Source organism: Taeniopygia guttata, chromosome 26, assembly GCF_048771995.1.
Source record: "Taeniopygia guttata chromosome 26, bTaeGut7.mat, whole genome shotgun sequence".
Taxonomy (NCBI): domain Eukaryota; kingdom Metazoa; phylum Chordata; class Aves; order Passeriformes; family Estrildidae; genus Taeniopygia; species Taeniopygia guttata.
In genome coordinates this window covers 1,272,299-1,285,265 of record NC_133051.1, presented here as the reverse complement: position 1 = coordinate 1,285,265, position 12,967 = coordinate 1,272,299, and the positions used below count along the sequence as shown (strand labels likewise).

General features: G+C 47.9%; 1 protein-coding gene across 1 annotated transcript; it reads left to right on the top strand.

The window, feature by feature from the left end:
* Window positions 1-1,155: 1,155 nt before the first annotated feature.
* MAPK13 (mitogen-activated protein kinase 13) lies at window positions 1,156-11,839 on the top strand. The gene is made up of 12 exons (XM_041721377.2): window positions 1,156-1,470; window positions 4,440-4,569; window positions 4,925-4,983; window positions 6,027-6,135; window positions 7,131-7,160; window positions 7,602-7,649; window positions 8,563-8,677; window positions 9,031-9,102; window positions 9,583-9,662; window positions 10,102-10,180; window positions 11,067-11,243; window positions 11,535-11,839. The coding sequence occupies exons 1-12, from the start codon at window positions 1,352-1,354 to the stop codon at window positions 11,612-11,614; spliced, it is 1,098 nt and encodes a 365-aa protein (XP_041577311.2). The 5' UTR covers window positions 1,156-1,351; the 3' UTR covers window positions 11,615-11,839.
* Window positions 11,840-12,967: the final 1,128 nt, after the last annotated feature.

Genomic DNA, 12,967 nt, shown 5'->3' with positions numbered 1-12,967 from the left:
TTGCCTGCATGTGCACCAGCAGCTGAGGGAGCGCTGTGTTCATCAAATAACCCAGGAGTTACATGTTTGCTTAAGGACCAGGAGCTTTTGCTGTGACACCTCTTGCTCACAGGTGTATTTATAGACCCAGCCAAGCGGTGGATTATTTCCAGGCTGTGCTGCTGCTGCAGCCAGGGCTGATTACACAGATACTGCCATGGTGCCTTGTCCCTCTTTGTGTTCATGAACAGCAGGCTCTGGGGCTGTTTGAAAAGCATAAGGGCCAGTGCAGTGGTTGCACATAAAGCAGGCACAGTGAATTTTCCCCATCCCCCTGATTGTGCTTTTCCTGTAGGGACACTTTTTTGCAGGTGACCTGTATGGAAAGAGCAGAGGCTCAGGGCAGGGTGGAGGGCTGCTGGGGTAGAACACTGTGCAAGCAGCTAGGCTGGCTTGGTAAGGCTCGGCTTAGTCACTTCCTTTGGGGAGTGGGGAGGATGCACCTCCTGTGTGGGAGCCCGACCTGAGCCTCCTCATGCTGGAGAGAAATGTTGAGGTGCTCTCTGCTTACCAGGAATGGTCCAGTGGGCTGGGGTGCTGGGCTGGTTGGTCACAGACACGGCAGTGAACACTTTGTTTTGTCCCAGAGGAGCCAGGAAGGGCTGAGAGCTGCTGCGGGAGATGAAACCGCAGCAAAGCCTGGGGCACGAACCACGGGGATGTTCCCATCCCACAGCTGCTCCTGCAACCCTTGCAGCAGTCACTTGGAGAACCTCAGCCTACTTTCAGCACCTCCCCACGCTGCTGGGCAGCCGGGCTCGGGAGAAAATCGCCATCGATGTGACCCCGTGGTGTCCTTTGTCACGAGCCTGGAGCTGTCCATCGGCCTTGAGAGGATGCTCCTGCGTGTCTGACGCGATGCTGTCTGTGGCTTCTCCCTTGGATTCCCCGGCTCGACGAGTCCTTACTCATCCCCTTGTTTGGAGGAGGGATTTCATAAGCCCCTGTCCGAGCCCCGTGAGGATATTTCTCGGCTGATGGAGCAGCAGAGCGGGAGCTGTGGATGACAGCGGCTGCCAGAGGCGTGCCCGAGCGGGGCTGGCTGCTCCCCTCCTGCAGCAGAGCCCAGAGGCACCTGTACAACACCGAGGCGTGTCAGGAAACCTGATGCCTCACCTCTGCCAATGTGGAGGCGGAGGGAGGAGGGCCCAAAGACATGTCCCTTCACGCTCGCAACAGCTGAAAACAGAGAAGGAAACTCGCTAGAGCCTTTTTTTACCAGCGCAGGAAGCCTCTCTGTCACGCTCTCACCTTAGAAGTCCTCGCGTACTCCACTACTCTGGGGGGGTGGCTGTCCCACACCCGTCGTGCGATGAACATCGCAAGGAGAAGAGGCTTTTACAGACAGGAGGTGAACAACACGCTCTGGGAGCTGCCCAGGAGATACACATCCCTCCACCCGCTGGGCTCCGGCGCCTACGGCTCCGTGTGGTGAGTGGGGTCCTGCTCGCACCGCCCCGGCTGGGGGTGTTGGAAGTTCCGTGCCGGGGGGAAAACGAGGAGGTGCTTGGCAGCACCCCTCCATTAAGGAAGGACATTTGCATGTGTGATGGGAGCAGCCTGTGTCCTGCTCCAGCGCACGGCTGGAGACTCGCTGGCCCGAAGCAAATGGTCAGCCCGGGTGGGCAGAGAGCGGGCAGGGCAGCGGTGCCAGGGCAGCCGGGCGTCACCTCGGCACTGCGGGCAGGCAGATTTTGAGCTGCTTTGGACTCGAGCTTGCGTTAAGGTTCGTATCTGCTAGCGCAGGCTGGAGGTGGGGGAATACCTGGGTGTCTGGAAGAGATTTGTTGGCGATTACAGAGGGGGGAGCTGGAACAGGGTGTCCTCGCTGCTCAGTCCCAGGCGGCTGAAGCAGCTGGACAATACAACCCCTACCCTGATACAGTTTCCAGTTTGAAATCATAAAGTGGATAGAAATGATTGTAAACCAGGATCAGTAACAGACCGGGACTTCCTTCAAGACTGATGATAAGCCCCAGCCTGCAAGAGAGCAGCAGGACTGCTGTTACTTATTCAGCCAGGCAAAGGTGCCTGAAGCAAGAGCAAGCACAAGGCAGACATTGCTGGGTTTGCACTGACGAACCAGAGATGGGCAACCCTGAAAGGTTAAATATGAAACAGTCCATTGATAGTATCTGAACAGAGCCCTTATTTCATAACACGCTGAGCTAAAAATAAGTTAAAAAAAAAAAGGTGTGTCCATTTTCATAGGTGTTGGGCAAAGTCTGGCCTGCTACTGGCACTAATCCTGAAACCCTGGTGTCCAGGTTTTGCCTTTTTCCTCCAGCTTCCAATTCCAAAAAGAGCCACTTACTCATCTGAGGCTGCCCATATGCACTTACGCTTCTTAGATTCTTAAGTAAGTCCTGCAAAATCAGGCAGGATTAGACTTGACTTTTAATTTTTATTTGTACAGTGTTCTCTGATTTTTATCACAAAGAAAATCAGGAAGAAAAATAAAGATGGGACACACACACCAAAAAAAAAAAAAAAAAAAAAAAAGGAAGAAAAGGAAGAGATAAATCCTTTCAAGTTTCCTTGCCCAGACGAATAAAACAAACATCAAAAGAAATCAGTACTGGTTCCTGTAAAACTCTCGGCTGCTCTGGAGCTCTCAAGAAGGGAGGTTGAAGCAGCCCAGGGGTACGTGGTCCGTTTTGAATGGACAGAACTCAGACAGAAGACTCGATGCTGATTCCTGTACAAAGCTGAGGCAGAAAATGTGGAGTTAGGATTTGCTGTCCTCTGCTGGGAATTGCTGGGAAAATTTCCTATTGCAGCGTTTTGCAGCAGCGGCTTTTACACCTTCTTGAGCAGCTGAGAAAGTAACTCAGGAGAAACAGCAAAGGTTTGTTTCTGCCCGTATTAATTTGCAGAATCTGTAGTGATTTGGCTTCCAGCTAAGTGTTAACTGTGAAAGAAGACTCTTCTGACTCCTCCAATGCTGGTCCTGATGACCTCTGCCAGCCCAGACAGGGACACAGCTCTGCCTGCCCCAGGTCCCCCCAGACTGCATCTGTTCACTAAATCTGTGCTGGGAAGAGCAGGGCTCTCCCCGCTGCATCGACTGGTTCGGCTCTGGGCTGTGATTATGGCAGGGCTGTAACCAGCATTGTCTGTGCTGTGCAGGCTGAAGCTCCACCAGCAGCTCTCCTGTGTTGGGTGCTGGGGTTGGATGCTCTGTAGGTCAGCAGCTGGGAGGACACCCTCAGATTGGGAAATCTGCCTTGGATTCTGCAGTTTGACTCCCTGGTGTGAGTCCTTCTTCTTATTTTCCTGGCTCCTCCAAGAATTTTACGCAGTGCTGTCCCCTCTGCTGACATCTGTTGAAGTCCTGGAACGGAGACAAAACTTCACTGGGAGTCCTCCTAGGACACCCTGCAGCACCTTCAGCACTTCAGCTGCCTTGTGTAGCTGTTCCTGCACTTCCTTTGCTTCTCCTGACTCAATATTTGTCAGTGCAAGGCTGGAGGGTGCAGCTGGAAGCCATGGGATTGAACACGATGATTTACAGCTCTTCTGTTCCTGTGAGAGATGGGATGGGGATTTCCAAAGCAGTGGGATTTGGCAGGAAAAACCTTTTTTGTCATCTGTTTGCCTCTTGGGAGGGGTCAAGGAGGTGCTGAGACACCCCTGGAAAACACCACTGAGAACCCTGAATTACAGCTGTCTGTCTGAGGACCTCCCTTCCCTCCTTGGCAATCTGAGCAAGGAGCCTCCAGAGGGAGAGGAGCTGTCACGGAATTGCTGCAAACAGCCAATGTGGCCAGCAGGAATAACACAGCATGCTGCAGCAATGGCTGCTGTACCAGGTTTTCATCAGCTTCAGAGAATAGTCTCATTTTCAGCCAGACCTGCTCTTACACAGAAGCGAATATGTAATCAAGGATTCTGAACACAGCAGGATTAATTGCAGCAGTGTTTTCAACATGTGACTTCCACTGTCTTTGTTCCAGAATACAGTGAAGGCAGCTGGCCTGCCCTAAAAGACAACAACCTCCAAGCAGATGGCAAAGCAGAAATTTCCATATCTTGATTCCCTTATCTTCATGCATTAGGGAAGGAGAAGGCAGTTAGAATTAATTCTGACCTTTAAGCATTTGTGTTTCCCTTTTCTTTCATCTCTGTTACCTCCAGCTCATTTCTGCAGGTTGAAGGGAATAAAGATGAGCCCTTCATGCTTTTCTTGGTGTCCCACCTCATCCCTCAAAGAGCACAGGCTGCCAAAGCCACACAGGGTAACACCTCTGTGTGCAGAGCTCCACTGAACCCCTCAAAGGACTTTTCTCTGCTGTCCTTCCACAGGAATCAACTCTTCTCTAGGAGATAACCCGTGGGTTTGCAGAATCTGTTAAAACATACTACTGACATCAGACTGGTTTTTTATTTGCCTGCTGCAGTTCAGCCATAGACAAGAAGACGGGGGAGAAAGTGGCCATCAAGAAGCTGTGCCGCCCGTTCCAGTCAGAGATCTTTGCCAAGAGAGCCTACAGAGAGCTGATGCTGTTGAAGCACATGCAGCATGAGAATGTGAGTGCTCATTTCTCCTCTTCCTGCTGACACAAGAGGTGTTTCCTTGCCACCTGGGAGCAAGTCCTTTTTGGTGGCATCACCTGTGTTTTAATTGACATTTGGTATGTGCAGGCTGTCTCAGGGCTTACCTGTGACCTGTTTGCTGTGCCCAGGATGGAGCAGGTGTGTAATGGGTGAGCCCAGGTATTAGTAAGAAGGAAAACATTTATGCAGCATCAGTGAGGAGTCCCTGGGTTCCTCAGATGGAATTTTCTGTGTCCACCCAGGTGCATGTGCCAGTGGAGAGCTGATAAGTGCTATGTGCACAGCAAATGCTTTCCAGATTTAAATGTGGGCTTCTCTCCTTCCTCAGGTTATTGGGCTGCTTGATGTCTTCACCTCCACTGCCTCCTACCATGGGTTCCACGACTTGTAAGTCTGGAGTTGTTTGCTCTGTGTAGACTTAACTGCTTTCCAAGACAGCTGTGTCTTAGCAGCAGCATGACAGAGAGGGTTGAGGTGCAAAGGGACCAGACTAGAATCCAGGCATCCCCAAATAACGCAGAGAACCCAGAGCACACATCAGCTCCCATGGCTGACACACCCAGAACACGTAAACAGATCCCACCCCTGCTCCCAGCTGGGACACCACAGCAGGCACAGACCAACCTGTGCAATGAGGATGTGTTACATTCCATGCTGCATCACACCTAGGGTGATCCACGTCACTGTGTGACTGCTGAGCTGAGGGCTGCACTCAGAATGGGAGAAGTATTGTTCATCAGGCCTCAGGGCAATTAAACTTAGAATTTGAAAGATCTGTCCTTCTTTTCCTCTTGATTCTGGCTATTCTCAATTTTTTTGGCATTTTCCCTCTGCGTTCATGGTCATGTTGGACAAGTCCTTTTTCCTTCCCCATCATTGCAGATGAGCAGTGTGTGCCTGGGTTTGGGGTTTGGCTGATGGCTGAGTGTTAGCAGCCTGCAGGACGAGGATGTGAAGGTTCTCAGAGCAGTTCCTGCAGGAAGACCATCAATTAATTAGCAGCCTCAGCAGGCAGGTACTGAAGGAAGCTGGATGTTGTCTTCTGAGGCAGGGCTGGAGAACATTACAATGACAAATTTCGGAGCCAATGCAGCTCCTTTGCTGTGTAAGATGTTTCAGCTCCTGGGTGGTGAAAGGCTGTACAAAATTGAACTTCACTTGAGGTCTAAACTAATTCAGGATCCTGAAGATCCTTGTACTTACTTGACCTCAGATACCTGATTTCAGAGGAGGAGAAAGAGCAATTTTCAGAACAGGTTGAAATTCCAACTTCTCTTAAGGATGTGCCAGTTAGCCAGGAACTGTCACAACAACTCATCTTCCTTACAGTGAGTTACACAGCCAGAAAAACCAAACCAAGTGAGAACAAGGCTAGCCTGGTCCCCTGCATTTTTCTTCCAGACTCAGGGCCTTGTCTTACTGCCTTTTAGCTACCTGGTGATGCCATACATGCGGACAGATTTACAAAAGATCATGGGACATGAATTCAGTGATGAAAAGATCCAGTACCTGGTCTACCAAATGCTGAAAGGGCTGAAGGTAGGTGGGTCTGGAGGAGTTTAGTGACTCCCTGTGTCTCCTGTGTGTGTCACCTCTGGGCTGACCCTAACTAAACTCCCCTCCAATACTGTACAGGAGGATGTGGGGAGTTTATGGCATCCCCTCAGAACAGGTATTGGCTGTTGAACCATTCCTGTTCCAGCACACATCAATAAAATCAGTGTTTGCTTACATCAGTTGGGTATCAAAGTAATCAGCAGCCACAGGCCTTGGGATGTTTTTTCCATCTTGCTTCTTGCCCAAACCCTTAGCAAAACTCTGCACAGAGAGGGAGAGACTGGCAGCAGCAGGAGCTCCTCTGAACCCGTCATCAAGGGAGAAGACAGAGGAAGTGATTTTCTATTCAGGAGCATAAGGAAGGAACATGTTTCTGTAACTGGCTTTGAGGGAGCTGAAAGCAATCCCTGCAAACTCTGGGATGTAGAGACAGAGCTTTCCAGCTGTCCTCTCACATCCTTCACCTGGAGTCACAGCAGTGGCTTACAGGCATCAATGGGTTCACCTCAATCACCCCTCTCCCCCAGTCACAGCTACCTTGTGTTTAAATAAAGAGGGGAAGAACACACAGAAGGTTTGACTGGTATGCTAAAAACCCTGAAGTCAGTTTTGCAATTTTATGGTTTTGGGCCGAGATTATTTTTTTGAACACCCAAAACAACCATGTTCTCATGTCATCTGCTGTAACCTTGATGACTTTGATAGTTTGAAGCTGTTGCACTTGCTCCGAGGAGCTATTGCTTCATCCCTCTTCTCCTCTATGCATCTTCTTTAGACTGGCAATATCATTGTAAATACTGACGGTAATTTGGGGCAGAAATTTCTCTTTCAAACTGCTGCCCTAGGGACCAGGGACCTGTAGAAGGCTGCAGAGGCTTGTTCTCAGTAAGTTTTTGTTTGTAGCTCTCATTTCTCTGCTGGAGAACAGAAAATTTTGTCTGCTGGTGATCACATTGTGGCTCCTCTTTTTATTGCAGTATATTCATTCAGCTGGCATTGTCCACAGGGTAAGTTCATGTGTGTTCTTATTCTGATTTTTGTCTGAGAAACACAGCATAGTCATAAAGTTAATAAATTCCTAGCCATCATTTCACTAATAGCATTGTCTGTTCTATTTTCCATCCTGTCTGCTCTATTTTCCATCCTACATCCCATGTATGTTTGGATTTGCTAATTTGTGCAGCATTTTGAGAAAATGCTCCGTCTTCTGATGAGCTGAGAAGCATTTTATGATGCTTTTTGAATTAAAACTGTTTCAGAAAAGAATAAAATAGTAATCTAATGCTGCTCAGTATAGCAGGCATGGTGTTTACTCAGTCATTTGCTGAATTGATACTGAACCTGGGGTGTTATGCCACCCCATCAAAGGCAAGCAGAGGTTCAACTGAGAATTGTATTGATGCATTGCAGCTTGAAACATCCAATTTTTCTGCTCCTGTCTGTTGTAGGACCTGAAGCCAAGTAACCTGGCTGTGAATGAAGACTGCCAGCTGAAGGTAGGTGGCAAAGCAGCACTTTGCAGCACATCAGCTCCTGGAGGAACTGCTCTGCCAGCAGGAAATTGGCACTGTCATGTTTCCTCCTTCCCCCTGAGCCTCCATTCCAGGCGTTGTGTTCTTTGGCGGCTGCAGCAGTGGGAAATACTCCCCTGCTGATGTCACTTGCTGAATCAGGACACAAGACCTCAAATGAGCCTTCTGTCACTGTAATCCCCATGGATGGCAGTGTGTAATGACTTCCTAGAGAAATTCAGCACTGCTGAGCAATGCTTGAGCAGGTGAATGATCTCTGAAGGGTAACTGGATTCAGCTGCAGTTGCCTTTTGGTTCTTAAGGACATTGTGGCTGTGATTCCAGACAAAGTAATTTTCAGGATTGCTCTAAAGGGTTTGCTTGCTGCTGGCTGGTGTGGTGCTCTAGCATGCATTTTCTGTAATGTATATTTCAGGGAGTGGCTCTGCTGCCCATAAAGATTGGGTCAAGCTTGTTCATCTGCAGCATTGAGGGAGAGGCCATGCTGTGTCACCTGCAAGGTGCTCTTATAGGAAAGGGTGAGTTGTGGTGACCTGGGAGCACACCTTCACCACCAGGTCACAGACCAACTCCAATAAAGCACACTGACTCAAAACCTAAGCTTCAAGAAAGGCAGAGACCATCCAGGGAGCACAAAGCACTGATCCTTTTAGCAGGGTCTTCTCATGACAACAGGTTTTGCAGCTGGCTTGCAATTTACAGTGGAATAAAGACATATTAATTCTTTGAACCATCCCATGGGTGTCTGTGGTTTAGCTTTGTTATTATCTGATTGGAGCTACTCCATTTTCTCTTAGAAGTAGAGCCTCACTTGCCCATAGGATTTCTCTTTTATCTCCTACCCTCCCTTCTCCTTATTCTTCCTTTGGCACTGCAGATCTTGGATTTTGGCTTGGCCAGACAGGCTGATGCTGAGATGACTGGCTACGTGGTCACACGGTGGTACAGAGCCCCAGAAGTCATCCTGAACTGGATGCATTACAACCAGACAGGTGAGCAGCCCTGCCCCAGCAGCCCTGCCCCTGGTGATGAGCTGGGGGATCCTGCTGGCTCACATATCACAGAACTGTCCAGTTGTTTTTCCTCTTTTTTGTCAGTGTTCCCTGGAGCAGAGCAGGTCCCAGAGGTGTTGCACAATTCCCAGTGTTGCTGCTTGCAGGAAATAATGAAAGCGGAGATTTTAGCAGCACAGAAAAAACAGAGGAAGGGGGGAGGGAATGAAATTTAAATCAGTGCTTGCTGCAAGCAACAGCAAAAGTGACAGCCCCAGCAACCACTGCTGCCTTTTAAATGAATTTTTTAAATTTTATTTTCTTCCTTTTCCCTTCTTTTTCTCTCTGAACAGTGGATATCTGGTCTATTGGCTGTATCATGGCAGAAATGCTGACTGGGAAAACACTCTTTAAAGGAAAAGACTGTATCCTTTCAAGCTGATCCTTTTGCCTCAGCAGAGTAATAATTCTTAGTGTCTGTGTGGAAGGGTTTTTATGAATGATGCTACAGAGAAGAACAGGTGTCAGTCTGGTTTATCAGGAGGTAATCACAAGGACCAGTCTTTTTGGGGAGGAAACCAGAAGAGGACATCAGAAATACCTCTTTGTGGTCCCATGGTTCTTCATCAGCTGCTCAACCTTCTGTGGCCACAGCTCCATTCCCAAAGCTTTGCCTGTAATTCCAAGCCCATGGATATGTGTCCTGGCATAGTTGTGCCAGAAAAATGATCCGTTGATGGAAATGCCATTCCAGGAAGAAAGGCTTGGAGCTCTTTTTGCCAGTCTAATGAATCTCTACTTGTGTGACTGTGGTGGGTTTGTATCATGAGCTAATCGTACTCTCGCAGGCTGAGCTGGGGTGGGGGTTTGCTCCTCAAAGGCTGATCTTTAACACAGCTTGCCAGACCTGGACCAACTGACCCAGATCCTGAAAGTAACAGGGCATCCAGGAGAGGACTTCTTGGAGAAGCTGGAGGACAAAGCGGTAAGGAAGTTCCTGTGGCAGAGGTGTCTGGGAAGAGCTTGACTTGTGTTTGGCATGGGAGAGGTGCTGCCTCCACAGCAGCAGGGAAGTGCAGCAGCAGCCTTTTCCCCTGGGCAAGGAAGGCATTTCTTTGTGCTGGTGGCACATCTGATGGACCTGGTGCTGCGTTGGGAATGGCTGTGTTTGGCAGGGACTCCCATGTGAGGTGCCTGATGCCCCAGCAAACCAATCTTCTCTGTTCTGCTTGGCTCCTAAAACAGAAGTATTTTTCTGTCTTGACCGATAAAAATAATTCCTTGTAAACTGTTTGCTGAAATGGGACATCTTTGGGATGCTTTGCTCTTCTCTTCATTTGCTTTTGCTCATCAGTGCCATGAGACTGAGAGCTGTATTCCACACCTGCCCACATGCAGTAACTGTGCTCTCCTTGCTCTTTCAGGCGAAGAGTTATATCAAGTCTCTTCCTAAAATCCCCAAGAAGGATTTGTCTGTGCTTTTTCCTAAAGCAAATCCTCAGGGTAAGTAACCTCCAGCATTTCTCATGAGTTTTCACAGTTGGAAAAGAGGCAAGCTGACTGCCACAGACCCAGCTTTATTTCTCCTTCTCATAATTTCTTGCTACTTTTTCCCTTGCAGTTTTTGCCCCTGCCTTTCCTCAGGAAAGTATCAATTAAAAGTAGAATTATCTTTTATTGGCATTACAATGGCTATGTTCTGCTGTTCTTGGCCATGTATTACTTTTTTTAAAAAATTATTTTTAACTACAGTGTAGAAACTGTTCATTGAATACCTGGATCTAGCAATATTTAACAGAGAGCTGATGTGAATTTTTCAGGATAAGAATTAATCTCTTAGAAAGAGGTCTCTTCCCACATAGGTTAGTGGTGAGAGCAAGCAAAACTCTTCTAGAAACTGAATGAAAGAAAGTCTTAAAATGATAAAACCAAGTGGGAATGGATCTGACAGACAAGTCAGCATCTGAGTTTCCTGCCCTCCTCTTTACCAGGGATGTATAGGTTTCTATACAGATTACTCATGTTAAGACTCCTTTGAGATTCAGGGCTCTGAATGAAAGCAAATGATTAAAATTGAAAAATATCTTGAGGTTACTGGCTTACTCCTCATGTTTCTGCAGCCCAATCTGTGCAGCAAGGTTTATTCAGGTCTAATTTGGTATTTCTGCACAATTTAACTTGTGTAAGAGCTCCCCTGAGGTTGTTGTTGGGCAGACTTTGCATCCCCACTGATGGGAGCTCCTCGCTGCCTTGGCCAGGTTGAGGATTCTCTTCACTGCTCAGGTCTGGAGATGAAACACTGGAAATACCAGTGCCACTCTTGCAGGGTTCAACACAGGGTACCTGTGCTCCCCTGCACCTTGCCTAGCCCTGTTCCCATCCTCTACAGCTGTGGACCTGCTGGACAAGATGTTGCAGCTGGATGTGGAAAAGCGCCTTACGGCAACAGAGGCCTTGGCTCACCCCTACTTCGACCAGTTCCGAGATATCGAGGAGGAGACAGAGGCACAACACTCCTATGATGATTCTCTGGAACATGAAAAGCTTTCAATAGAGGAGTGGAAAAGTAAGAAGTTGATTTTCTTTGAGGTTCCTGTCTAGCTTGGGACTTCCCTACCCCTCTTTCTTTCCTGTACAGATGCTGAGTAAAGCTGTGATTGCCTGCTGATGCCTCATGGTAGTGCAGAGATCTCTTGCTTTTATCAAAAGATCCCTCCAGCTCTTCAGGCAGACTTTTCTCTCTCCTTTGTCTCTTTCAGCTGCCACTAAATGCCTTTTTCTGCACATCCAACACTCCAACTTTTATTTATGTCCTCTAAAATCACACATTAATGGTTATTTTGTTCTGCTTTTCAAGAGCACATTTACAAGGAGATCTTGACCTTCAGTCCCATTGCACGGAAGGATTCAAAGAAGAGAAGTGGGATGTCGTTATAGCGATGGGTGCAGCTGTGGATGGGATTCAGTTCTCCTTGATGACATCAGATTCATTCCACACTGCGTTGCTGGTGGCCAACTTTTGGCCTGTGGGACCTCTCTCTCTGTGCCAACACAAGGATGACACTGTGCTGCGGGCATTGGACTTTGTTCTTCTAAAGGGGAAACACCCCAAACGGTTTCAACATAAAAGACAAATATATTCTTGCTGAAACTTTGAGAGAATTTTACCTGGTGTTTCCTTTTTTTCCCCCCTATATTCGTTCACTTGAGAGAAGATGGGTTTCATTCTTTCTCATTAGTCTTTTCAAGCACAGAGTTTAGTACATTAATTATTGATGAGGTAACAAAAAAAGGTAAAACTGACTGGGAATCCTAAGCAAAAGGATCAGAAATACTGAATTTCAGCAAAACAAGACCTTAACCAATTTCACTCTGGCTGTGTCGTGCTTCCCTGAGCAGTCACAGAGCACCCAGTAGAGCAAGGCTGCTGGAATGGCGTCAGCTCCAGGGCACCAGGGGATCACCCTGTGTTCAGAGCAGCTATAAACTCATCCTCTCATCCTGTACACACAATTCTGCTCAGATGCTTCCTCTCCAAAGAGCCACTGCCTCTTTTCTTATTTTTCCCCTGATTATTTCATTCCCTGGGTTTTGATCAGTGCTGTCTCCTCCTCAGTGCCAGCAGCAAACAAAGCCTGGGAATTAGAGGCCACTTCCTACGGACTGGGAGTCCCAAGCAGCTGCACAAGTTACTATGAATATGGATCTGCAGGACGTTTTCCAGCCTGTGCTGAAACTGGAGTATCTGCAGATCCACAGCTTACCAATACAGTCACTTGATAGTGCAGGCACAGCTGCTCGTTGTGATAACACCTTTGGACTGCAACACCTTCCCTAGGGTGAGCAGGCAAATTCAGCCAATCATTCCAAAGTCCATCCCAAGGGATATGTGCCAAGAGCCAAGGGCCTTCTCCGTTTAGAGCTCATAGCAAAGAGTCCCCAGGACTGGAGAAAAGTATTGAGAAGGTATATGACCTCAGTAATACATACAGAGTTCTCAACTCCCCCCCTCTTCTATAGCTGCTGACTTGGTTTGGTTTGGTTTGGTTTGGTTTGGTTTGGTTTGGTTTGGTTTGGTTTGGTTTGGTTTAGCCAGGCTGTTTGTTTTCAGTACTCTCTAATTTTCTTCTTAAGTAATGTTCCCTTTTGCTGTACAGACCACAAGTAAAGAAAAACCGCAACATTTCCAGAATTTTCTGATCTCTTTTCTCTACTGGTAACTGGGCAGTGATGTCATGTTGCTTGGCTGCCTCCCTGTTGCAGCTCATGGCATGCAGCACTGGGGATAAC

Excerpts from the sequence above, each read along its gene's own strand:
- MAPK13 (XM_041721377.2), top strand. The coding sequence starts at position 1,352 with ATGAACATCGCAAGGAGAAGAGGCTTTTACAGACAGGAGGTGAACAAC. Across the intron at positions 9,103-9,582 it reads ACTCTTTAAAGGAAAAGACT|ACCTGGACCAACTGACCCAG; the intron begins GTATCCTTTCAA and ends ACAGCTTGCCAG. Across the intron at positions 11,244-11,534 it reads TTCAATAGAGGAGTGGAAAA|AGCACATTTACAAGGAGATC; the intron begins GTAAGAAGTTGA and ends CTGCTTTTCAAG.